The sequence below is a fragment of the Centrocercus urophasianus genome, unplaced genomic scaffold (genome assembly GCF_019232065.1).
Source record: "Centrocercus urophasianus isolate 14NV4802_14NV808 unplaced genomic scaffold, USGS_Curo_1.0 seq_572, whole genome shotgun sequence".
Lineage (NCBI taxonomy): Eukaryota > Metazoa > Chordata > Aves > Galliformes > Phasianidae > Centrocercus > Centrocercus urophasianus.
The window spans coordinates 93,686-117,892 of NW_024885169.1; the positions used below are offsets into that span (position 1 = coordinate 93,686).

Below are 24,207 nucleotides of genomic sequence, written 5' to 3' on the forward strand. Positions count from 1 at the left end.
GCGCGGGGATCCGACCCTACGCGGGACAGGAGCCCGGCTGAAGCCCCCGAGCCGCCCCAGCGCTGCTTCAGCGACGGCATCCCGGGACGGGACGAGAGCGGGCTCCCGAGGAGCCCTGGGGGTGGAAGAGCCCGGGGGGAGAATCTCGCCGAGCCCCGGTACTGGGGGCACCGGGAGCCCCGCGGGAGCCTCGGGGACCGGACGGAGCCCCGGGGGTGCGCGGAGCCGGGCGGCGGGGACCGCTGCGGGCGGGCGGGGGGGGGGGGGGATCGGGCAGCGGCGGGGGAGGGACGGGCAGCGGCGGGGGGCTCCACCTCCCGGGCTTTAAAGCCTCGCAGCTCCGGGGCTGGGCGGCGGACATCAGCCCGGCCCGGGGAAAGTTTCAGCCGCTCGGAACGGGACCGGTGGGGCCGCGCTCCTGGCCTCGAGGCTGCACGACAGGGGGGCTGCAAGGAACCGCGCCCCATCGGGGCAGCCTCTCTGAGCCCCGCTGCCAGCCGAGCCCCAGATGACCCTGAACACGCAGCCCGGGAACAAGAGCCCGCTGCGGAGGAGGGCCAGCACCCCTCTGCCGCGGGTACCGGGTGCCGCGCCTCGGGCTCAGCTCGGCCATCCCCAGCTCGGGCAGTCCTCGTCCGAACCGGGTGCCAGAGCCGCAGCACCGCGGGGCAGTTGGTCCTCCGAGTCCTCGGCCTCCTCCAGCTCCTGGGAACATCGCGTGGTGCTGCTGGGAGACCCCGGCGTGGGCAAGACCAGCCTGGCCAATGCCTTTGCTGGCATCCAGGAGCGGGACCTGCTGGAACAGCACGGAGGTGAGTGCTGCATGCGGGGCAGGGGCTTTCTGAGCAGTGTCACCCCCTGTGGGGCCGGGAGGAGGTAGCGGGGTGTGTTCAGGTGCAGCACGCACCTCCTGCTTGGACAAGGTCATAAGCAATGCAGAAAGTCATAAGCAATGCAGTTGGGGTGAGAGGACCACTGGTGGGTCTCGGCTGCACCAACCGAGCTCTCCTGGTGTCTTGCAGAAGCTGCCTACGAACGCACACTGTTGGTGGATGGCGAGGAGACCACGCTGCTGGTGTTGGACACCTGGGAGCCAGAACGGAGGGTACATGGGGCTGTGAACCTGGGCTGGGTGCTGCATGAGCCCCAGCTGCTGGCAGGGCTGGGGGTGCCGAGGAATGAATGCTGAGGTCAGACCTCTGGCCTGGAGCAGCCTCTCCAACATTCTTTGCTTGCTGTGCCGAAGTCTGAGAGGTGTGTGTCCTCAGCCTCTCTGATGGGGCTCCCACAGAAAGACCCTGTCAATGCAGGAGCAGCCTTGCATGGCAGGAGCTGTGTGGGTGTCCCTCAGCCCACGTCGATGTCCCTTGCAAAAGGGGACAAAGGGGCTGCAGGACAGAGCGTAATGTGAGCTAATGGTTTGAGAGTGGGTCTAAAAGGAGCAAATCCACGTGAGGCAGTGCTAGCAGCCAGGGCACGTGCTCTCAGCAGAGCTGTGGCCCCAAGAGCTTGGCATGGGGCACTCCCTCTGCCCCATGCAGTGAAGGCTTCTTTCTGCCAGAAATCCCAGTGCAGCATCGCCGCCTCCCTCTCCCTGTTCTGCCTCCCCCCATGGCTGTGCTGGGGTTCCACGACTGTCACGATGGGTCCCATGGAACAAGGATGGAGCTGGCACCCAGGCTGCACGTAGGCACAGCAGCACTATAGGCTGGGGCTGCATTTTGTGCAAATGCCCATGTTGTCCAGACGTGCTGCAGCACTGCATTGCCCTGAGAACAGCCCTTTCTTTCCACAGTTGCTTAATCCCACTTTGCCCAGCTGGAAGCATTGCGTGGCTCACAATGCTGTGCCCACCATGCTGGCATTGTGTGGCTAAAAGCATCTTTGGGAGTGGCTCTGTCCCCAAGTTGAGCCCTAATTTGTTGCTGATAGAGGAAGGAAATGAAATGTGCCCCAAAACCAGGAGCTGTGTTTTACTGATGGAGCCGTGCACGTGCTGCCCACAGTGCGGCTGCTGCTGGGGCACGCGGGCAGATCCCCGGCACCGTGCCTGGTCAAAGCCAGGAGGATGGGGATGCCACCAGCCCTTGCAGTGCAGTGATGTGACATTTCCCATGTGCTGGCAGGGCGAGGAGAGCTGGCGCCGCAGCCAGTGCCTGCAGGTGGGCAATGCCTACGTCATCGTCTACTCCATCACGGACCGCAGCAGCTTTGAGAGCGCCTCGGAGCTGCGTATCCACCTGCGCCGCGCGCGGCAGGCTGAGGACATCCCCATCATCCTAGTGGGGAACAAATCCGACCTGGTGCGCTGCCGCGAGGTCTCCATTGAAGGTGAGCATGTCCGTGTCTGCCCCATGTTCCATGCTATGGCTCCTGCTACATCCCTCAGTACAGAGGGTGCCAGCGGGGCCATACCCCTCCCTACCCCCCTCACTACTCCCCCTTGCAGAGGGCCGTGCCTGTGCCGTGGTTTTTGACTGCAAGTTCATCGAGACATCGGCAGCCCTGCAGCACAACGTGGATGAGCTCTTTGAGGGGGTGGTGCGGCAGCTGCGCCTGCGCCGTGAGGGCAAAGAGCCTGCGTCCAGCCACCGGCGCAAGGAGAGCCTCACCAAGAGGGCCCGGCGCTTCCTTGACAGGCTGGTGACCAGGAACAGCAGCAAGGTAGCCCTCAAAGCCCGCTCCAAGTCGTGCCACGACCTGTCCGTGCTCTGAGAGCTGCCACGAGCCCATCCCACTGGACTTGGAGGCTGGGGACTGCCTTTGCCATCAGCGTGGCCAGCAGCAGCGTGGTGCCAGCTGAGCACACATGGGGCCGGTGCGATTCTGAGGACGTGGAGCTGCTGAGGGACACCCAGGGCACTCCAGGTCTAGCTGCTTCTCCTCTGGAATGGGGGATGAATGGGGCTGGGTCCCCTCAGCTGCATGTGGGGTGGGTATCAGGGTGGCTGCCCAGCTCCTGGGGGGCTGGAGGTGAGGCTGTGGCCCTGCAGAGCTGCCAGCAGTGAGGCAGAGTGGCTCCCATCCTTCACAGGGCAGCAGGGAGCAGTGAATGCCCACCTCAAGGACAGGAGCCTGGCAGGGAGAGGGGCTGGGGGAGCTCTGGCAACATCATCTGGTACCCCCAGCCCCTCCATGCCAGAGCTTCATGCCATGTCTCCCTGGAACCTGTGTTGCCTGAGGTTTTTCTGCTGTCTCTGTACCAGTACAATGGGGAAACCCCTCGATCTGCAGAATAAACCACGTCTGGGACATGTTGGTCTCTGCCATGGGGAGCCAAGTGCCTTGGCTGTGGCAGAGGTTCCGCTGCAGCCAGACTGCATGAGTTTCAGCTTCATCAGCCTGAACACCCTAGAGCAGGAGCAGCCTTAGCCTCTGGCCACATTTCTTTAGCTACCCTGTGCTGAAGCATCAATTCCTTACCCAGCAGTCACAGCATCATCCCCTGCAATGGCAGAAGCCCTCGGCACCTCTTTCTTCCCAGAAAGTCCTCAGAGAAGGACTCGGCACCAACTCCAGTTGCTATGGTGCAGATTTAAAGCCTCCGTGCAGGATTTGGGAGCCCCTTGGGAGACCCAGCCTAGGCCAGGAGCCAGTCCCTGGGTGCCCTGGGAAGGGGCAGCGGCAACAGGAAAGGACGTGCCGGGCTGCAGAGAGCAGCAAGTGACCCCAAGCACACAGGAAGGTGACACTGGGGCTGCGTGGGCTCTGTCTGTTGTTTTTAGGCTGCACTGCCGGCGAGTGGCTGGGATGTGGCAGGGGAGCCTGCTCAGCAGGCCTGGGCCCCGTGCCAGGGAGGCTCCGCAGTGCCCTCCTGCCCTGCACAGGTCAGGAGTTTCCATTTGCTCTGCGTCCCAAGCATGGGGAGCCACCAGCAGCCAGCATCGTGTAGCCAAGAAGGGCCCAAGGGGATGTTTTCCCATCTCTGTTGAAAGCTGGGCTCTCCTGCATCCCTTGGCACTCCCGAACCTGTCAATGTCTGCAGTGTTGCTGCTCCCTCCTTGCTGCTGCTTTGGCTTCAGGTGCTGCTCTGTGCCCCAGTTCCTGATGCTGCTGGATATGATGCTGCAAGTCTGTCCTGCAGCTGTGGCCAATGCTTCCCTGTGGCGGGAGGCGGGGAAGGGCGGGGGGGGGGGAAACGGGATGGAAAGTTGGCAGCCAGCAGCGAGGGGAGTGGAAAGAATGAGCTCAAACCCAGAAAAATGCGGCCGTGCTGGAGGGTGGGAGGAGAGGCTGGGGGGGCTGCAGCAAGGCACTGGGAAAGGGAAGGACAGAGGGAGGAGGTGCTGCTGGGGGACAGAGGCTGCCTGTGGCCCCCAGCTGGGGTCTCACCTGGGCCAGTATAGCCAGGGCTTGGCAGCACTAAGAAGTGCTCTTGGGATTGCCGTATCCCAGCGCCATCCATCCCTGCACAGCCACTGTCCCCACTCGGAGAGGGCCGAGTTAAGGCCGGCTCACCGCTCTGCAGCGCATCTTCTCATGAGGAGCAGCCAAGAAAAGCACAGGGGAGGAGGGCGGCCACTTCCCTGCACCACACAGCAGGTCCTGCCCTCTAGGCCCCACTGGGAAGTCCCTCCTCTTTCCCAGCCAGAGCTGCAGGAAAGACCCATGGCCACTGGCTGGGGAGCAGTCCCTTGGACGGACCCCACTATAGCTCCGAGAGCCCAGCCCAGTGCCAGAGCAAGGGCACCCAGTGGGGAGCTGGGGATCCTCAGTGGAACCTCAGAGCTGCTGGCCGCTTTGGAGAAGGGCTGTAAAGGTCTTTTGAAGGTTTTTTTGATAAAAGACTCAGCAGCAGAATACGCAAGAGTGTTAGCATTTCTGCTGCTATTTTGGGTGCTGGTCTAACAGCACGTGCTGGAAGGACAGGAGTGGATTGCAACCCTGTGGCCTTCGTTCTGGGCTCTCCCCACGCTTGCAACCTGCCCTGAGAGCACAAGCAGAGGTTTTCCTGCAAAAAGAAACATGCAGAAGGTTTGGCAGCCTGCTCACAGGGCACAGGTCTGTGAGAAACAAGACCCAGAGAAACACCAGTGCATGTTGGCACTGATCTGGGGGTGAGTGGACACCCAGAGACATCATTTTAGGCTGGGTTATAGTCACCTGGACTCTGGCTGTCCTCGCTGCGCCGTGTCATAGGATGGGATGCTGCACACTGCCTGTCCCTTTTCTTTGTGGGAGAACTGGTGACACCATAAGGACAGCGTCCAGGCAGGAGACCAGCCCCAGAGAAAGGCACATCAGCATTCCTGTGAGGGCTTTTCATCCACCCGCTGCCTGGAATACGAAACTATCAATCACCCCAGGTCCTGAAATAGATTTATTTTTTTTTTAAAGAAGTGAAAAATATTGGGGGGAAAAAAAAATGAATAATGTAACACAGGCCTTTTTGTCCCTGCTGTGCTCTGCTCCCCACCCATGGTTCGGCTCTGGGCCAGTTCCCAGAGCCAGTGGAGATGCTGTGATCCTCACTGCCACCTGTGAACCCCAAACCAGACCCTGGGGAGGGGACGTGGTGGGACCACAGTGGCATCACAGAGGCTGGGATACACCACAGGTTCAGGAGGCTGATTTCACCCCATAACAATGTGCAGTGCTGGTTTACGCTGCGTGAATCCTTCTTTTCCACAACAGGACAGAAGAGATTTCCCTGCTGGCAGCAGAGGATCTCGTCCTGCTGAAAGGCAGGGGCAGCTCCTGCTGACCTCTGCTGAATTTCGACTCTTCTTTCTGGGCTTTGCTGCTAGATGGAAAGAATGCAGAAAAATCCATTTTTACCAGGCCTGTGCCTCAGATCAAGCAGCTGCCAAACCAGGGCTGTGGTGATGGGTGTAGGCAGCGCCAGGGACTGTGGGACATCCGAGCCATGGAGAGGAGGACAGGGTGGCACTGAGGAGGAGGACGTGGCTTGGTGACATGGCCAGGATGCCAGCAGCTCAGAGGAAGGGAATATTCACAAGGAAAACACGCATTTTGGGCAGTTTTCCATCAGAGCTCTGGCCTTCGTCCAGCAGCACAGGAAGTTTGCTTTCACTGACAAGGCATTTCTGCAAGAGAGGTTTTTGCTGAGCGCAGTTACAGGTGGGCTGAGGGTGTGCAGGGGACAGTGCAGCAGGGCAGAGCACACAACCAGCCCGGCGCTGGAGGAGAAACTCAGGACTCCCAGACCTGGTTCACACGTGGTACGGGCTCAGCTCTGTCCTGCATCCCATCCTCTGTCTCCCTTCAAAAAATGCTGTCCATACTTAGGCAGCCGCCGCCGTGTTCCCCTCTCAGGCAGAATGTCAGCACAGATCCTCGCAGTGGGGTAAACATGTCCGAGCTGATGCAGCGCAGTGTCCCAGCACTGCAATCCGTCAGCAGGACCAACCTCGTGCCACGGCATCGGCAGCCATCGGGCATCCCGAGTTGGAAGGGATCCGATCGAAATCTTCCATCCCGCCAACCTCAGGGCGATCCGCTCCTCCTGCCGGGAGGGCACTGGGATCCCCCGGACCCCGCAGCACAAAACCATTCCCCCTTCCTCTCCATCCCTTCGGCCCGCAGCGCTCTCTTTCACAGCGTCCCACCAAGGAGGCAAACCCTCCTCCTGCACACCCCACGCTGCACCGCAGCCCCCGCCGTGCCGCCCCGCGCCCTCCTAAGGGACAGCACTGGGGAACACAGCGTGACGTCTTTCCACGGCACTGAGGAGAGGGGGGGGTTTTGGCTCTCAGCGGTGGGATCTGGGCTCGGAGTCAGGCCGGACGGTGGAAGGCGGGTCTTGGGGGGGGTTGAGGAGGCAGTAGGATAACCGGGCCCGGCCCCGTGGGCAGCAAAGCGAGCGCAGCGCCGCGCTCAGGCCTTGGCCCGGGCCGTAGGGGGGTGCGGCGCTCGGTCTCCTAGCAACGCGCCCCCTGTTGCCGGGCGCTGACGCGGCGCCGTGTGACGCACTTCCGGTCGGTAGGGGGGACGTGTCCCTGGCGCGCGGCGGGAGCAGGCGCCATGGCGGAGGCGCAGAACGGCAGCGCCGGGCCTCAGGCCGTGCCCGCCGCCGGCGCCCGGCCTCCCGCCACTCCCGAGGGCATCGCCCTGGCTTACGGCAGCCTCGTCCTCATGGCGCTGCTGCCCATCTTCTTCGGGGCTCTGCGCTCCGTCAGCTGCGCCAAGAGCAAGGTACCCCGGGCCTCCCGCCCCCGGCAGCGCGGCTCCCGCACGGCCGAACGCCCCGTTCCGGCTTTACGGGACCTCGGAGCTCCCTGGGCGCTCGGCTGTCCCTGCCCCCCCTCGCTTCGAAACCCCCGCTGCTCCCCGCCGCGCTGCCCGGCTCCGAGCGGGCCCGGGTTCGTGTCCCAGCCCTGCTGCTCGGAGCCCGGCGGCTGGGGGATGCGCGCTAGCCTCTCCGAGCTGTTGTTTTGAACCCCCGTTTCTACCGCCGTGCCTCCGTTTAATGGTGTCAGCTGTTCTTATGGTCCGGGCGCCGGAGCTGCGTGCAGCAGGTCTGCGGCAGGGAACGGCTGTGGTGTTGTGGGGGTTTCTCTTCCTGCACACCGCGGGGAGCCGTGTCCCCTTGGGCAGCGGCTGTGCCTTGGCCACACTGCTGTTCTCTCGTCCGCTTTAGGAAGCGACGGACTGGGGTGTTTGCTGCCCGAGATTCCAGCCCTGAGCACCGAGAGCGCAGCCCCTGTGCCTCCTGTGGTGGGAAAAGAGCTGGGGAGGCAATTGTCCTGCCCGGTGCTGGGGGTCTGCTTTGGGAAGTGGCTCAGAGGGGGTTTGGCTGTGTTGATGCACAGCTGTTTGGGGAACGAAGCGGTTTGAGGAATCTGGGTCTTCTGAACACGAGGGGTGGCTCAGAAGTGAGGTGAGCAATGAGAAGGTGATTGGAGAGAAACGGCATTCAGAGGGTGAGCAACATATGGTGTGCACAGATGGGGAGGCTGTGGGAACGGCCAGGCGCGAGCAGCGAGGTGCACAGCATTGCTGTAAGCAAAAAAGGAGAAACGTCAGTATGGGAGGCAGGGTTTCTGCCTTCTCAGGAGGAAAAGTGCAGTGAATTGTGGCAGCCCTTGGAAAGACAAATGCAGACAGGTCTGCTTTCTTCCATCTTGGGCTTTGCCTGCGATCCAGTCGCATCCCTGCAGATGACTGGGAGCCAATGGCAGTGCTGCCATGGAGCCCTGAGTGTCTGCTCAGGTACAAAGCCAGAGCGTGGGCCACAAGGTAATCCATTTGTGTCCTCTCCTTCCTTCCCCAGAACTCCTCAGAGATGCCAGAGACCATTACCAGCCGAGATGCTGCTCGTTTTCCCATTGTTGCCAGTTGTACCCTTCTGGGCCTCTACCTCTTCTTTAAAGTAAGTGAGCAAACGGTGTTGATGTGCCATGAACACACTGCCTGCCTCCTCTGTGCTGTGCCTGTTCTCAAGAGTTCTCCCCAGGCTGCATAGCCTTTGTGTAATTCAGAGCTGCTGAGAGTTGAGCTCACCCCTGGGCTCTTTCTGCCTCCTTGGGTGATCTGGAGGTGCACAAGCCAAAACTGGAGGGGGCCAAGCACTTCTGAATTGCAAATGCTGCTGTCTGGTGTTCCTTGCTGTGCTTCTGAAGATGTCTCAGCTGTGACCCTGGCTAATTGCTGGTGAAGATGAGCTCATGAGTGAGCCCATGGTGTCCAGATGAAGCCTCTTTAGATGTGCGGATCCAAGAAGCTGAGTTAATGAGTTCTTGAGTCACAGAGAAGCAGTCCCAGCAGCAGATGCTTTAGGCCAAATGGAAAAGGTGCCTTGACTTCAAGCAAGTTCCCTGTTCAGTCCAGCTCCTCCTTTAGGCCAGTGGCAGTAAGACAGAGCATCCGCCAACCTTCTGCAGATGGTGGGGTAATAAAGCAGCCCCCAGATCCGTAGTTCTGGCCTTTGCAAGGATCCTCTGTGGGCACCAGGAAAGGACACACTGAATGTGTAGCATGACACCGTGGAAACCACTGCGTGTGGTTTTTCCATTTCATATTTGCATCCTGCTCTAAGCTCTGGTGCTCCAGCATTCTTCCTCCTGTGTGAGCACGTAGGCTTTAGCATGTTCTGAATTAGGGATGTGATCCTGAGGAAAGGCATTGTGTGTGTTGGAGGGCAGGAGATCTAATAATACCCTGCTAAAGTGGGGCAGGGAAGGCAGTGCTGCCCTGGGAGTGGCACGCTGCCTCGCTCTGCTCCAGCTGCCCTGTGGGGATGCAGTGGGGAGGCTCTGCCCTCCTTTCTGCAGCACAGGCGTTATTTTTTTTGTAACTGAGAGGCTCATAGATGTGTCACAACTCACAGGCCTGTTGCATTTGTTTTGCTCTTTCCAATTTATTTTATATTAGCAATGCAAGAATTTGGGTTATTCTGACTCTTCTTCCTGTTTCCCTGGGGCACGAACGGAGCAGCTGCCAGTTACCACATTAAGCACTTTCTTATGCTTCATGCTGGGAGAATGCAGTTGTAACCTCTCTGTGGTTTTGTCTTGCAGATATTCTCTCAAGAGTACATCAATCTTCTGCTTTCTATGTATTTCTTTGTGCTGGGGATCCTCGCCCTATCCCACACCATCAGGTAGGGTGCAGTCACGAGGCTGCATGGTATTGGGCTGATTTGGATGTTCTGGAGCCTTGGTGCTTTGAGGCAGAGCCAAGTCCTGCTTGCTGCCTGTTTTCTCTTGGTGGATCTGGAAAGCTTTTTGGGGAGGCATGTCCTGAGTGTGCTGTGAGCCCTTCCTAGGGGAGCCAGGTCATCCCAAAGGCTCAGGAGTCCTTCCTGCCTTGAGCTCCTGGTAAGTGTGTGTCCCACCAACATCACACCCTAAGGAGCTGCTCTGGCCTGGCACTGTCCTCACTGCTCTGTGGAGGGCAGAGCTTTTCAATACCCCTGTTCTCTTTTCTGGAACAGTTGAAACTGGCAGCTTGATCTTGTGGCACCATCCTTGGTATCTTGCAGTAGTGTTTGGTGCAAAGTGCTGAAACCTCGTGCTGTTTGAGTAACAGATGCACTAAAATCTGTTTCCTGTTTCCTGAGCTGTGGGACACTGGGGGCTAGATGCTTTCCCTAGAGCAGTTCTGCTGTTCTGCTCAGGCTTCATCGTTGTTCTCAGCTCGGTAGCAGAGCTGTCTTCCAGTGGCATAGTCAGTTCTGGGTGAGCAGACCCATAGAGTGTGTGGGGACTGTTTGTCTCCAGTGTGTGCACACCAAGGATGGGTTCTTGCTTCCTGCACGTGATGCTTTGTGTCTCTTTCCTTAGAGCGTTTCTAGGGACAGCCACATGCAGGCAAATCAGACCTCTGGGGAGGATGAGCTCCCCTGCTTGGTGACAAGCTGGGGATTACACTAGATCCCTGACATGGCAAAAATTGAGACTTCCTTGTCCTGCTGGGAGGCTGACACTTCGTGCTGCAGTGCTGTCTTGCAGAGGTGCAGGCAGGGCCCCGTGTGGGGTTTCTCTAGAACTCTCCTTTTCTCCAACTTTCGTTTCAGCCCCATGATGAACAGATTCTTCCCTGCAAATTTCCCCAACAAACAGTACCAGCTCCTCTTCACCCAGGGCTCCGGGGAGAGCAAGGAAGGTACGCTGGCTTGCCAGTCTGTTTCTGTTTCTTGCTCGCTTGTTTCAACATGCAGCCCTTCAAAACAGCCTCAGAGACTTGCTTCTTGCTCCTTGCTGTGCCTTGTGTGTCCTACTGTAAGCCCTGCCAGCTCTGCACGGACATGTGCTTCATCTTACACTGGCTGGCACTCTCCCTGTTGATTACCTGTGCCTGGCAGGGAAGCCCCAGAAACAGTGTTACAGAGGGGGAGCTGATGTTAAACGCATGCATTTTAAGCTCACTGGATGATGTAGTACTGACTGCAGTGCTGCCTCCACTGGTCTGACTCAAGTCTCTGCACTGGTAGGCTGTGATTTGGTAAGTGTCTGCCCAGTAGCCTTACTGGTAAAGGAATACTTCAACTGATACCAGCAGGAGTTAACTGGGTGCAGGAAGAGTGAGCAGATCTGCCATAGGAGAGTGTCTGAATCCAATTTCCTTGCTGACAGAAGTATCACAGATGCTGTCCATGTGGCAGAGTCTGACAAGAAGGTCTGGTCTTGCCAGTGCAGGCTGCATGCTCACGTGCAGGTTGGATGTGGTGACTGTGGATGTGGCCGTGTGCAGGAAGAGAGTCCCCTCTTCTGGGGCTGCAGCACTGCGGTCTGTGTTGGTGCCTGCTGTGAACTTGGCCTTCTCTGCTCTGCGCAGGAAGGAGAGCTGGCAGGGCTGCCTCAAGCATGACTTCTGTGTTTTATTGCAGAAATAGTGAATTACGAGTTTGACACCAAGGATCTCGTGTGCCTGGCCCTGAGCAGTGTTGTTGGGGTCTGGTACCTGCTGAGGAAGGTGAGTGGGCCTCAACTGTCCTTGGGGGCTGCTGGGCTAAGGCTGGGGTTTGGGATGCAAGACCATGGCTCTGCATGTGCCGTGGAACCCAGATCTCCTTTTCTGTTGTTTTCAGCACTGGATTGCCAACAATCTCTTCGGGCTGGCATTTTCCCTCAATGGAGTGGAGCTGCTGCACTTGAACAACGTCAGCACTGGCTGCATCTTGCTTGGGGGCCTCTTCATCTACGACGTCTTCTGGGTAAACAGGAGCTTTCCCTGGGGCAGATGCGAGTTGCAGCCATTGGCAGAAGGCATGTGCGTGGCCTTGTGCCTCTTCAGAGGCAGCATGCTGGCTGGACATGAACTTTTACTCAGGATTTCCGTCTCCTCAGCCCAAAAGGGTGTGGTGGGGATGACGACAGAATCAACTGATGACAGAATGGGGATCACCAATTGTATCTTAAAAAATATTTGACTTGGAGATCCCAGCGTGGGCAGGGATCTCATCTGGGAGCCTGGCTGTTGTAGGCTGCCCATGTGTTCAGCACATCCCGTCCTGGTGATCTGCATTTATAACTAAGGGCTGCCCTGTGCCTGGCTGGCAGATGAGGCTGCTCTGGGATAACACCGATCCTGCTTGTATTAGTTCCTCAGCTCTGTCATCTGGCAGCTTCCTTAGCATCCTTCTGTTTTCTTGCACAGAGAACTAAATACTGGAGTGCTTCCAGGCATTTTCCCTCAGCCAGTACAGCACTCCAGTGTCTTTATTCTGAGGTTCTCCTTATCTTTCTGCAGGGATTCGGAATCCCTTTTTCATGAGTCCTGTGTAATGTCTGTATTCCTCAGTTTTTCCTGCCTGCATCCACTTTCTGAATTGCTCTGTTTCCAGAAGCCTTAAAACTTGCATACCTTGAGATCTGTCCAGCAGTGCTACAGCTGCCTGAGTAATCCCTCACTGTTTAAGCCTGGCTACTGTGTCTTATTTTGTACTTGGCCAGTGCTGCCTGTGTCAGAGGTGTCAGCTGTGCAGCTTCTTGGTCTGCGTGCTGCTTCCTCCAGTGCAGTGGACTGGGAGCAGTTACCCTTACCAGTGCCTTGTGCTCTGCTTGGGGTGTGAGCATCCTCAGGATGTTCTGGAAAACACCATGCTCCATGTTCTTCGCTTCCTGCTGCTGCCCATCAAGGTTGGCATTCCTGATCAGTCTCTCTAAAGTGGAGAACCCTTTGCTGTGCCCTTCTGCAGGGAACAGGCACTTGGATCTTGGCACGGCTTTAATTGCAGTGAGATCCAAGGAAGGTTTCAAGAAGGAAAAGGGATTGCTCAGTCAACCAATGATACAGTGTCCCTGCATAATCCTGAGGAGAACTTGCATATAGTGCTTTTTCCTGGTCTCAGTGTAGAGTCCTGTCAGTCACTTCCTGGCAAAGTGCAGAGCATACAGACCTTGGAGTGTTTGCTCTAGGACTTCTCATTAATCACTAGCTCTAGCATTAGCCAGCGTGTGCTTTATTTGCTTACTGCTGGTGTAGCCAAGACTGGAGGCTGGGAGCTGGAAAGGAACAGAAATAAGGGTGGTTGACCTGTGTGCTTACAGTCCATTCTCCAAAAAATACCAACGTTTAAAGCTGACAGTGCAATAGTGATAAATGACCTCAGGGCAAAATGTTGCTCGTCTGCTGAGTGCTCTGGTCCCTGTTGAAGCAGGCAGCCTGCTGGTGGTCGGGACCCTCAGCCGAGGGCTCCTACTCACAGTGACACCCTGCACCTTTTCATATGTTGTGTCACATTGGCTCAGTGGAGCTGAATGCAGCCTGGTCTGTGCTGCAGGCCCAATGGCTTCCCTCTGTGTGCCCTCTCCCCAGGAGCTGGGATAGCCTGTCTGTATCCTCTCGGTACTGCTGGTGGGAAAGCTGCCTGTAGCTTCATGCCACCGATGGTATGCCTGTCCCCCATGCAGCCATGGTCACCCCAGACTCCTCTGCTTTCCCTTAGGTTTTCGGTACCAACGTGATGGTGACAGTTGCCAAATCGTTTGAGGCCCCAATAAAACGTGAGTAGCTGTTCCCTGTGTGCAGGAGCAGCAGCTTCATGCTCTACCCACAGCTCTGCCCCAGCCACTGGGTTTGGAAGACGAGATGAAGGCAGGAAGGGGCTTCTAGAACCACTTGCATCAGCCGGGTGTTGGGGAGGGACTGCAGAGCCTTTAGCTGGCTGTGTTCACCAGCACTGCCAGGGGTGGCAGTTAGCCCAAACCCAACAACAGCAACGCTGGAGGGGTGAATTGAGGGGTTGCAGGGTGGGCAGTGGCTTCGGTCCTGGGAGTTGTGGGTGAAACCTGCAAGTGGGGCAGGTCCTGAATCCTTCAGTTTCCCATCCAGTGCCCAGGGTTGAAGCAGGAGGGGAGCCGCAGAGGCCTGGGGTAGGGCTGGAGGTCCTGCCTTTGTCACTTTTTGCCAGGCTCAGCAGTGCTGAGTCTGCTCAGCCCATTCTCTCCTTCACTGCCTTTCTCTGCTCGTAGTGGTTTTCCCTCAGGACCTGCTGGAGAAGGGCCTGGAGGCTGACAACTTTGCCATGCTGGGGCTGGGAGACATTGTCATTCCAGGTAAGGACATGAGGGAGGACAGGACCGGGATTGCCTCTGAAGTGGCCGTGGGGAGCTGAGCAGGCGGCTTCCTCACCTCACCTTGCTTTGCCTTCTGCTCTGCCAGAGCCCCACAGCCTCCCACCTGGGCTGGGTGCTGCACGAGTGCCGTCCCTGTGCCTCGTGCCACGAGAGGGCACTGTGAGCCCAGGGATGGCCGCACGGGGGCAGTGGGGTTGCTCAGCCTTTTGTCGGGCTCCATCCTTTCCCCTTCTCCCTGCAGGGATCTTCATCGCCTTGCTGCTGCGCTTTGACATCAGGTGAGTGGGTGGTCGGGAAGGGAGCTGACAGGTTGAATCTTGCAGTGTCGTGAGCTGTTTGTTGTAGAAGAAAAGGACGAGCTGGTAGCACAGTTATGCTCTCATCTGGGGCTTGGGGTGGGGATGTGGAAGAGCAGCAGGAAGAGCGAGGTGCAGGAGGAAGCTCTTGGAAACGCAGAGATGAGCAGGGCTGGGGTGTGGGTAAGTCCTGAATGCTGGGGTGAGCGTTGCTGTGCATAGGGCAGAAAGGCAAGCCTTGGGAGGGGGCCAGGCCAGCAGCATTGTTGGGCCTCACTGGCTCACGCACCAAAGTGCAGGAGCTGTGCAGAGAGGGGAGGGGGGGGGAAGCAGAGACAGCGTGGGAAAGAGCTGAGATGCTGGCAGCTGGGACGTGCTGCTCACATGGGTGCCAGTCAAGGCCTGGCAGTGCTCACTGCCTCTGGGCAGATGCTGGGGAACGCAGCTCCTTCCTACGCAGGGAGCTGCACCTGCCACCAGGGTGTAGCTTTCAGCAGTTACCCCACACTGAATGTCTCCAGCTCAGGAGCAGCTGGGAACGGGCAGCTTCGTGCCACTGCCATGGTGTGGCCTCATTCCTGTTGTTGTTGCACAGACCCTCCCAGTCTGTGCCAGCCTTTCCAGGTGTTCCCACCCACATCCTGCTTGCACCTGCTGGGAATCCCAGCTCCTGCAGCCTGCCCATAATAAAACACCGTGTGCTGGAGCGGGCTGCCAGGGGAAAGCAGCTGTGGGACCTCTCCTGTGTCCCAGCCTTGACCCCTATGCTCTGCAGCTGTCCAGCAGCAGGGTTGTGCACCTCCTTCCCTTTCCCACCGCCGTGCATTGGTGTTAACCCATCCAGGCCTGCACTGCATTCATGGGACTGGGGGCTGTGCTGGTGGCAGTGCCTGTGGTGGCCCATGAGCAGGGACAGAGCATGGCAGGAGATGCCCTGCATAGCTGAGCTGGCTCACTTTCAGCCACTGGCACCCCAGAGCCCCAGCCCAAGACAAGTTTTGCTCTGTTCCCTTCCCTACAGCTTAAAGAAGAACACGCACACGTATTTCTACACCAGCTTTGTGGCCTACATTTTTGGGCTGGGCCTGACCATATTCATCATGCACATCTTCAAGCATGCCCAGGTAAGCTCTGCTTTGCTGCTTCACACAGATGCATGCAGTCTGACACGCCAGCCTGGCCACAAGTGTCCCACAGCACGTCAGGAAAAAGTAGATGCATTCCTTCTTTTGGCTTTGCTTTTCCTGTGCCTTTCCCCCTGCTCAGAGCCCTGGAACTGAGCCCTGCTGAAGCAGGCAGCGTCACTCATCTGGGTTAGTGCTCTGGGGGCTCTTTGCAGCTGAGCTGCCTTGAACTGCAGAGCAAGGGGGGTTCTAGGAGCTGCATGCTGTGGGTGCTTTTGCCAGTCTGCGTGGAGGCCAAGTTAGAAGGAAAAATGAGCTGCTCTTGAAGCAGCTTTCTGGAGCTTTAACCAATCTGTGACAGATGCCACAGGTGCAGAGGGAGAAGGCCAGCATTCCCTGCCCTCCTACTGAGGATTGGGTGAATTTGTGGTTTGGTTTCACAATTGTTTTCCTTCCTGGCAGCCTGCTCTTCTGTACCTGGTCCCTGCGTGCATCGGATTCCCGCTTCTCGTGGCCTTGGCAAAAGGAGAAGTAACCGAAATGTTCAGGTGAGCCTCAGCTGGGGACAGGGCTGTTTTGCCTGGGGCGTTGGAGCGCGTGAAGCGTGCAGATGTTCCCAGGCCTGGGCACAGCTGGAGGGACGGGTTCATCTGGGCATGCTCTGCGTGTGTGTGAGTGCATGCGTGTAGGCGGAGGGAGTGGGTCTGTGTTTCTACACGCTGGCCCTGGCTCCAGCCACCTCCTCGTAGCCGTGTGGGAGCCTTGGTGCCGTACCAACAGGCAGGCAGCATCTGGTGTTGCTTTACGCTCTGGTGACAAGCTCTTCCCATGCGCTGGCAGGCAGGGGAGGGTGGGACCGCACACCTGGTGCAGAGATACTTGGTCATTGTGTCCCAGGGCCTGTGGGTGGGGGAGAATGGAATTGGATCCAGCTGCGAGTGCAGCCAGGGCTGGTTCAAGCACATCCCAGCCTCTGTGCTTGGATAAAGGAGGCGCTTTGCAACCCTGGGCCTGCAGAAATGGGGAAATGGATCTAGAAAAAGGGGTCTTTGCTTTGCTGCACTCCTTCTCTTGAATGCTTTTATCCAGCCACTTCCCACTGACTGCAGACAGGTGGGCTTTGGTCTCCTGCATGCTGTCCCCTTGCTCCAGGCAGAGCAGATCCCCCTCCCCCTCAGGCTGCCAGGGAGCTGTTTATCCACTGTGCTGGCTGTTGTGTGCCTGAGGCTGTGGTGGCCCCAGCACAGCTGCTTGCCTGAAAACACCTGAAGCAAAGAAGGGAAGGGAGCATCCCACCAGGGCTGCTGGAGTTCCTGTGCTTGGGGGGGGACCAGTACAAGCCCCCCACCCTGCTCAGGGGCAAAACAGTGCCTGAGTGGGGCCTGGGCTGTAGCAGCTGCACAGTGGGGAACAGGGCTGCCCCCGGCCTCCTTCCCCTCCCCTGGGAGATGCAGGTATGCGTGTTCCCACCGGGCTGTCAGCTGGGCTGGCTCCACAGCCCTGCAGCACCTGCCCCTGCTTTGATGTTTACTTCTGACGCTGCTGCAGGCACTGAGTGTCCTGGGATCGTCCTTCCTGTGCACCTGGGATCCTGCAGCCGCTCTCCCTGTGTGTGGTGACTCAGCTGCTCGCAGCAGCACCTCCTCTCTGTGCCAGGAAACACATGGGAGAGACAAGCTGCAGGGCTGGCCCCTGGGTCAGTGCGGTGCTCGGGGAGCCTGGCAGTTGCCTATGGAGGAATAAGGACACGTAGAGCACTAAGCATGGGCTGCACCAGCAGCAAAGCTGCCTGCTCCCCCCTGAAGTCACTCTATTTGCTGTCAGAGAAAGCAGGATGTGGCAAGGCTCCTAACCTGCAGGCCAGAGGCCTGTGCTGCAGGAATCCCCCCCCCACCCAGGTGTGGCTCCCTTGCACCTTTGTGCTGCACCAGCTCCTCTGAGTCAATCCCTGGGGTCTCAGCCATGCATAAAGTGCCTGGGAGAGGGCAGCCAGGCTCTGTGCAGGCTGTGCTGCAGGGTGGGCAGTGGTAGCTCTGTGCTGCAGCCCTGGGGAAGGGGTCCTCGTGGAGCAGAGCTGGCTCAGCCTTCTGAGCCTCCCACTCCCATCTGCTCTGCATCTTAAGATGTCAGGTGTGGGAAGACTTCTCTGTCCTCCAGCCCCACGCAAGGCAGTGGGTCTGCTGCCCACACAGCCCCTGTGCTGCTCTCGTTGCCAGTACAGCATCCAGGCTCGTACCCCCACAGGTTCCAGCTGTCCGGTTTCATGCATGCCTTCAGGAGCTGCTTCTTCCCTGAGTCTCAGCCCTCACAGCATGGCCCTGGGCCAGCCTGGAGGTACCAGCAGACGGAGGGGATCCTGTTCTGCCTGCACAGGGTGCTAGGTTTGCAGCTATCTCACTCAGAAACTCTTCTGCTTTTTCTTTCTGTTTCTCCCCCCCTCCCCCCCTCCTTTCTGTCCTGTCCTTCCCCCTTTCCCTTCCTGCTTCCTGTCTCCTGCAGCTATGAGTCCTCTGCTGAAATCTTGCCGCACACACCAAGACTTACCCACTTCCCCACCGTGTCCGGCTCGCCAGCCAGCCTTGCTGATTCCATGCAGCAGAAACAGCCCTGTCCCCGCCGACGCCGGCAGCAAAGCCCCAGTGCCATGTAGCAATTGCACGCGGTGCCCTTTCTTTGTCGCTCTGGCCAGGTAGGGGCTTGTTCCAGCTCTGCCCTTTCCCCATGCAGCAGCTGTCACCTTACTGCTGTGGGCTGGCTGCCCCTCCTCTGCGAGGCAGAAATCATGAAAAGGGAAAGAGGCTGAAATCTCTGCCCTGGTGTGCTCCCAGGTTTCCTCCATTAGGGCCCAGTTGTGGAGCTGGCCTGGCCCCTCTGTGTCCCCCCTTCTTTCCCCCCTGTGGCTGAGGGTGGTTGCAGTGGGGCAGCGCTCATCTCCCTATGGCCAGTGGCAGGAGCCCACCCAGACCTCAGTCACTGTACTGACTGTACAAACCCAAACACACAGTGCCAGGCTCCTGGGTGCACCAGGCTCTGGGCTGGGTTCTGACACATGCCAATCCCCAGAGAAGGGCTGACCCTGATAACCGTTCTGCTCTCATTTCTCTGTCCCCAGCTACGAGGAGAGCTCTACCCCCAAGGAGGTGCTGAGGGCCTCCAAAGAGGAGACGATAGAAGGTGACAAGAAAGAGAAGTGACCTTGCCCATGGACCAACCCTGGCGCCGCTGGGCTGAGGCCCTTCCAGACCCTTCGCAAGTGACAGACGAAACAGTTGTGCCAGAGCATCGTGTTGTGTGTGTTGGAGCAGCCGCCCAGGTGGGGATTGATGTACACCACATATCCACCCCTCCTGCTGCCCCCCGGGGCCGTGCAGCCACACTCTCCTTTGCTTTGTCTCCTACGTGAGTGCAAAGCAGGCAGGGGACAAACCACAGGCCGGTTTTTAAATTTTGTATTGTGCATTTGCTTTCTCTCATATTAAACCATCTCAAAGGAAGGAGAGGTAATGGGGCCGTGATTTTTGGCTGCTGGAACCTGGTGCACAAGCCACAGATGGGAGTCCTGACCCCTCCGGCAGCCTTTTTCTTCCCGTGGGATTTGGGCCCCTGGTCTGGTCTGACTGTTTCTAAGAGACCTTCCCCTCCTGCAGTGCTCTGCCCTTCCCTGGCCTCTTGCCACAGACCCAGGTTTAGGGCCTTAGCTGCTGTGCCCAGTAGGGAAGTTTGAGTCCCTGGGGTAGGAGGGGGCTGTGTGCAGCTCACAGCACGCGGTGTCATCCATGGCTGCCTCAGGGCCTGCGTGTGGAGGATCCTGCATCTCTCTAGCTGTCCCCTCTGCCAGAATAAATAGAAAGTGCTCACTGGCTTGGCAGCCCCTCCACAAAAGCCATATTGAGCTATTATTCCCCACGTCGGCTGTGAGCACTAAAAGTGGCGCCTTGCATTCTGCCATCTAATGACCCTTCGCAGCCTCCTACAGATGTTTTCTATGACTTACAGCTCCTTTTCCAACAGCCCTGTCCGCAAAAACAAGAGGGGCCACTTTAATTCCAATTAAATACCTCCAGCTAAGCAAACAGTGTGCAGCAGGGCCTGGGTACGGTGCGGCCGACAGGCCCGGCCCATGGAGTCGCTGAGTCTAGACTCCAGATGTGATTTCAGCAGCCTCCAGCGTCCCATGGAAAATGACACGGGCTGTGCCGTGGGGTGCTGCGCCCTGCCCTGGGCTGTGGGTCCGCCACCACAACCTATGGGGCTCTGCCTCCTCCCAGGCTTGAGCATCCTCGTGCCCCAATGCTTTTGCGCTCATCCCCGTGCAGCTTTTGGGGTTCTGAAGGACTCAGGACTGCGTTGGGGCCCACGCTGTACCCCAGGCCTCGCCCTTGCATTGCCTGCTGCCTCCTCGCTCCCTCCTCCTGCCCACAGAGCTGAGGGCAGCGGGAGCACAGCGGGTTGCTGGGAGCTCTCCAAGAGCTCAGGGCTGCGACATGAGGAGCGGAAGGCAGTGAGAGGGGAGAGCGGGGTCACCCCAGCCCTGCCTGGTCGATAAGCGGGGCAGGGCCCGGAGGGAAGGAAGCGTTCAGGCCCTGCAAGGAGCTGGGAGCAAAGCTGGCGCCTGGGCGGCCCCGGGCTCACCCGCCGGTGCTGCACCTGGGTCCTGCAGAGGCTGCACGGCTCCGCTCTGTCTGGGCCACCTTCCCCTCCCCGCAGGGTCCCTCCGGCTTAGGGGGAGGACACGGAAATGCAAACGCCCCGGCTCCGGTGTGAAACCTCAATGTGTGGAGCTGGGGGGACAGGACAGAGCCAGCCTGCTGCAGCTGTGAAGCTTGGGGTTGGAAAGCTATGCAGATGCCCGTGGGCATGCGCCCCTTTTACCAGGGGTTGCAGCTGAGCCCTGTGCCCCGGCGGGATGGGCTGTGGGTGCAAAGGGGGTTCAGATGCCAAGCATGGAGTTAAGAAGTGTTGTTGCTCGGGGTTGCTGCTCACAACCATGTGTTTTACCCAGCAGGGATGTGGGGATGTGTGCTGGATGCAGCACCCCACTGCATCTGCTTTGTCCAAGCATCCCCCAGCCCAGCTGCAGCACCACGGGACGGAGATGCCTAGTGCAAATTGGGGGGTGCTGCTGATGAGAGCCGGGGTCCCACGGAGTGCCGGCGCCTGACCGTCGGCTGTGAGCTGGGAGAGGAAGCAGGAGAGAGCAGCCCCATCCCCGGCCTGCTGGCGAGGAGGGGCAGGAAGCTGGAATAAATCCCAGGAAGGGCCGCCTGGCTCCAGCTGGTCTGGGCTGCAGCGGATGGAGCCGGGAACGGGAAGGGAGAAGGTGGGAGGGGAACGCAGGGGGGCTTTTCTCAGGCCTCAGCCCTTCTCCAGCTGTGTAACGGGTGCCGGTGGCCACACGGCAAGGTTGGAGCTCCACAGTGCCCTGCTATGCCAGGAGCCCTATTCAGGGTAGGGTGAGGTGCCGAGGAGCCGTATGGTAGGGATGGCTAAGCTGGAGGCAATGCACAGCCCCAATCTGGGTTTTGGGGTGTGTATTCACAGCCTGGGGCCTCCATTCACTTGGAGGACAGCCAGCCTGAATCCTGGTGTCTGCAGATCTGTGCATCCATGCAGGTCCGTGCTCAGCCGTGTGTCTGCATCCCGATCTGTGTTACTGGGACACGTTGTCCTTCCTGAGTCTATCATGCTGCTGCTGCTGCTTGGGCTAGGGGCTGCAAAATCCATCCTAAGCCCCAGCCCCCAAAATGCAGCCAAGCTGCGGAGCCCTGCACGAGGCTGGGTGCTGCCATGGGGCTGTGGCAGCGTCCCTATCATCTCCACAGCACAGGCGGTGCAGCTGTGCCCTGTGTGGTCCCTCCGGTGCCGCGGTGGGGGGAACGGCCCGAGGCTTTGATGTGCTCTGCTGCTGGGCAACCCCTACTCGGCGCAAAGCAGCCACAATCCCGGCCAGGCTGCGCCCCGCCAGCGCCATATGGCCGAGGCCTCTGTTACCGAACCGTGTGCCCCTTTCCCAGAATTGAGATGGAAATGAAGCCATCCGTCTTGCCCGCAGACACCGGCACACCCGCTCCCAACTGCGGCCGAGGCAGCGGTGCAGGGCTGGCATCCCCGGCACCCCAACGTGCCAAGGGGGGTCCCTCAGAGCCACCTAATGGAATGGGGCGACCACGGGACACCCATCGCTGTCCCCTCACCACCCGGGGTGGCCGATGCTCAGGGCTGGCTCATCCCAGCCGTGGCGTATTGTTGGCGGTGCAGCTGGCGGGCGCCCGGCTCTGCTGAAAGGCATTCCTGTGCACAATGTCCTCGGCCTCCCCGCCGCGGCCAGGCCAGCACCGCCAGATGGGGGCTAATTAGTGGCTTTGAGAGCCGTGGTGGGAACCGGGCAGCACCAGGCCCTCCGCGGGGCTCTGAATGGAGGGGGCGACCCCAGAGCTGTGCCCACCCTGGGAACCGCACTGGGACAGAGGGATGGTGACAGAGGGCTGGAGGTGCTCACAAAGGCGGCGGGGTGGGGGTGGAGGGGGCAGAGGGATGGAGGGACTGGGGGATGCGGCTCTCACAGCCAGGCTGGCAGGGCAGAGCCGAAGGTGATGGGGTTAAAGGCCCTCTGTGTGCAGCGCTCTCCAGGACTGCTCCCTGTTTGCAGAGGAGGAGGATGAGGGGAGGCCTTTAACTCACTGCGATCCAGGGAAGGCTGCTGCGGCTCTGCGCAGAGCCATGGGATGGACACGGGGGAGGAGGTTGGGGTCTGACCTACAACAAACCCCTGCCACTAGGGCAGGACGGCGCGGCCCCTCGCAGCCACAGCAACGCCTGCGCACCGACCCCCGCACAGCGTACCTGCTGTATGCACGTGCGTCTGTCCACGCGTGTTTCTGCATCCACGTACGTGCATGTGTGTGTGTGTGCATCTACGAGGTTTTGTGCGTGTGAACCTCTCGTGCATGTGTGCACACACCTACGTACCCACGTGTCCGCGCTGCCCGCACGGTGTCCGGAAGGCCCGCAGCTGTGCCGGGGGGGCGGGGGTCCCCACGCAGCCGCCCCGCTCGGTGCTGCCCGGCCCCCGCAAAGCCGTGACCGCACCTCCCTGCAGGTGTGAGCTGAGGTAGCGATCATTAACGCTAATTAACGCTTAGATCGGAAGCCCTTTAGGGCAAGGACTGGGTTTCTGTTTCGTCTTCAGACCGCACGAAGGTTTCCACCGCCCAACCGGCCCCAGGTGCCGCTCACCGGCGCCCCGAGCTGGGTGTCACCGTGTCCCCATGGGGGTGGCCGTGTTCCCGCGTTCCTGTGTCTCCGTAGGGGTGGCCGTGTCCCGTTCCCGGGTCGGGCTGCAGGTGCCCCCCCTCCCCCGCCCCACTCCGCCCCCGTCGCCATGGGCACCGCCCGCGCGGCGCCGCGCTGACAGCGCGCGGAGTTTTATGAATGGGTGACGTCACGGCCCTGGCGTCTAACGGTCTGGGGAGGCGGGAGGAGGAGGGGGGGGGGGCTACACGGGGCCCTGGGGGCTGCAGTGAGCGCGTGGGGTCGGCAGGGCTGGGAGAGGGAGAAGAGGGAGAGAGGCTGCGGGAAGCGCGGGGCTGCGTGTCCTGGGGTGCAGAGGGTGCGCTGGGCTGAGTGGAACCGGGAATGCGAGGATCCCGGGAGGGTGCAGGGAGACACAGCGTCGGGAGCCCACGGGGTCACTGCCGATGGAACTACGGCGGGGCGGTGCCTGCTTGTATCCCGCACCTTGAGAGGACCCGCACCCCCTAGAACTCCCTTCGCATTTCTGAGCACCCCCCCAACTCCATTCTCCAGGCTGCGGACCCTTTAAGGCGCTGCCCGTCGGGGCGCATGAATGGGGCTGGCGCGGCTGTCTCCGCCCCCTCTGCGCTGCTATTGGTCTTCGCTCGCCACGAGGCTCCGCCCCCCCGTCGGTGGCGCTCTATAATTGGCGCTGCACAGCGCAGAGCTCCTACGGCCGCCCGCAGGGTCCCATCGCCGCCGCTCGGTATGAAGGTCGCTGCCGCCGTTCCTTCGCCTCTGCCCGCCGGTCCCGGTGGGGCGCTGAAAGCCGTGCGGCCCGGGGAAGCCGCCCGTTGTGGGCCGGGCCCGGGAGCTGTAGCTGCTGAGCAGGCGGCCGCCGCGCTGCTGTATGACATGAAGGGCTGCTACTCGCGTCTCCGGGCGCTGGTGCCCACCTTGCCACGGCACCGGAGGGTCTCTAAAGTGGAGCTCCTGCAGCACGTGATCGACTACATCTGGGACCTGCAGCTCGCGCTGCAGCCTGGCCCTCCCCGGCCCCCCGCTGCTGCTGAGCCTCCCGAGGTGAGTGCAGCCCTTCCGAATCCTTCCCGACCCCCGGGTCACGTTCCCATTCTCCCTGCGCTTCTCCCGGTCCTCCTCCGGTTGTGCCCCGTCCTGTTGTGCCAGCCCCGTTCACACTGACCGCCCGCTTCCCCTTCTGCAGGCTCCGTGCATGGCCGCTGCCGACCGCATATTGTGCCGCTGAGAGAGACCTCCACGGACCCGAACGGGGCCCCCCGCGCACGGACCGGACCGGCAGCTGTGGGCTGTGCCGAAGTGCACGGAATGGACGCCCCTACGGAGCCGACTGCCGCGGCTCGTAACCTTCTCAGATTGCTGAGAGCATTCCCTGTATTGTATATTACAATGATGCTGGAGAATATTGTTCTACAATAGCTGGAGTTTTGTTATTAAACAAGCCCTGATTACCAGGCAAGCTTCTTCCTCATGGTCGCGCTGCATGGGGCTGCTGAGTGGTGGTGGGGGGGGGGGGGGGGGGGGGGGGGGGGG

General features: G+C 59.7%; 3 protein-coding genes across 4 annotated transcripts; all 3 read left to right on the plus strand.

The window, feature by feature from the left end:
• The first annotated feature begins 412 nt into the window (after positions 1 to 412).
• REM1 (RRAD and GEM like GTPase 1) lies at positions 413 to 3,254 on the plus strand. Its single transcript, XM_042836098.1, has 4 exons — positions 413 to 812; positions 1,023 to 1,105; positions 2,127 to 2,331; positions 2,450 to 3,254. Exons 1-4 carry the CDS (start codon positions 509 to 511, stop codon positions 2,713 to 2,715), a joined length of 858 nt encoding a protein of 285 aa, XP_042692032.1. The 5' UTR covers positions 413 to 508; the 3' UTR covers positions 2,716 to 3,254.
• Positions 3,255 to 6,984: 3,730 nt separating this feature from the next.
• HM13 (histocompatibility minor 13) lies at positions 6,985 to 18,896 on the plus strand. 2 transcript variants are annotated; one of them, XM_042836099.1, is made up of 13 exons: positions 6,985 to 7,155; positions 8,234 to 8,332; positions 9,480 to 9,562; positions 10,478 to 10,566; positions 11,291 to 11,376; positions 11,492 to 11,617; positions 13,352 to 13,409; positions 13,878 to 13,961; positions 14,224 to 14,260; positions 15,300 to 15,402; positions 15,865 to 15,950; positions 17,647 to 17,736; positions 17,902 to 18,067. In XM_042836099.1, exons 1-13 carry the CDS (start codon positions 6,985 to 6,987, stop codon positions 18,050 to 18,052), a joined length of 1,263 nt encoding a protein of 420 aa, XP_042692033.1. In that variant the 3' UTR covers positions 18,053 to 18,067. The 2 variants fall into 2 exon arrangements, with proteins under 2 accessions (XP_042692033.1, XP_042692034.1); XM_042836100.1 differs by lacking the exons at positions 17,647 to 17,736; positions 17,902 to 18,067 and adding an exon at positions 18,515 to 18,896.
• A 4,488-nt stretch (positions 18,897 to 23,384) lies between these two features.
• Positions 23,385 to 24,133, plus strand: ID1 (inhibitor of DNA binding 1, HLH protein). Its single transcript, XM_042836101.1, has 2 exons — positions 23,385 to 23,718; positions 23,861 to 24,133. Exons 1-2 carry the CDS (start codon positions 23,404 to 23,406, stop codon positions 23,900 to 23,902), a joined length of 357 nt encoding a protein of 118 aa, XP_042692035.1. The 5' UTR covers positions 23,385 to 23,403; the 3' UTR covers positions 23,903 to 24,133.
• The last annotated feature ends 74 nt before the right edge of the window (positions 24,134 to 24,207 follow it).

Bases quoted from the DNA above. Each gene is read 5' to 3' on its own strand.
- REM1 (XM_042836098.1), top strand. From the start codon at position 509: ATGACCCTGAACACGCAGCCCGGGAACAAGAGCCCGCTGCGGAGGAGG. The intron at 813-1,022 runs GTGAGTGCTGCA...GGTGTCTTGCAG, and splicing joins CCTGCTGGAACAGCACGGAG to AAGCTGCCTACGAACGCACA. The intron at 2,332-2,449 runs GTGAGCATGTCC...TCCCCCTTGCAG, and splicing joins CCGCGAGGTCTCCATTGAAG to AGGGCCGTGCCTGTGCCGTG.
- HM13 (XM_042836099.1), top strand. From the start codon at position 6,985: ATGGCGGAGGCGCAGAACGGCAGCGCCGGGCCTCAGGCCGTGCCCGCC. The intron at 7,156-8,233 runs GTACCCCGGGCC...TTCCTTCCCCAG, and splicing joins TCAGCTGCGCCAAGAGCAAG to AACTCCTCAGAGATGCCAGA. The intron at 10,567-11,290 runs GTACGCTGGCTT...GTTTTATTGCAG, and splicing joins CTCCGGGGAGAGCAAGGAAG to AAATAGTGAATTACGAGTTT.
- ID1 (XM_042836101.1), top strand. From the start codon at position 23,404: ATGAAGGTCGCTGCCGCCGTTCCTTCGCCTCTGCCCGCCGGTCCCGGT. The intron at 23,719-23,860 runs GTGAGTGCAGCC...CCCCTTCTGCAG, and splicing joins CTGCTGCTGAGCCTCCCGAG to GCTCCGTGCATGGCCGCTGC.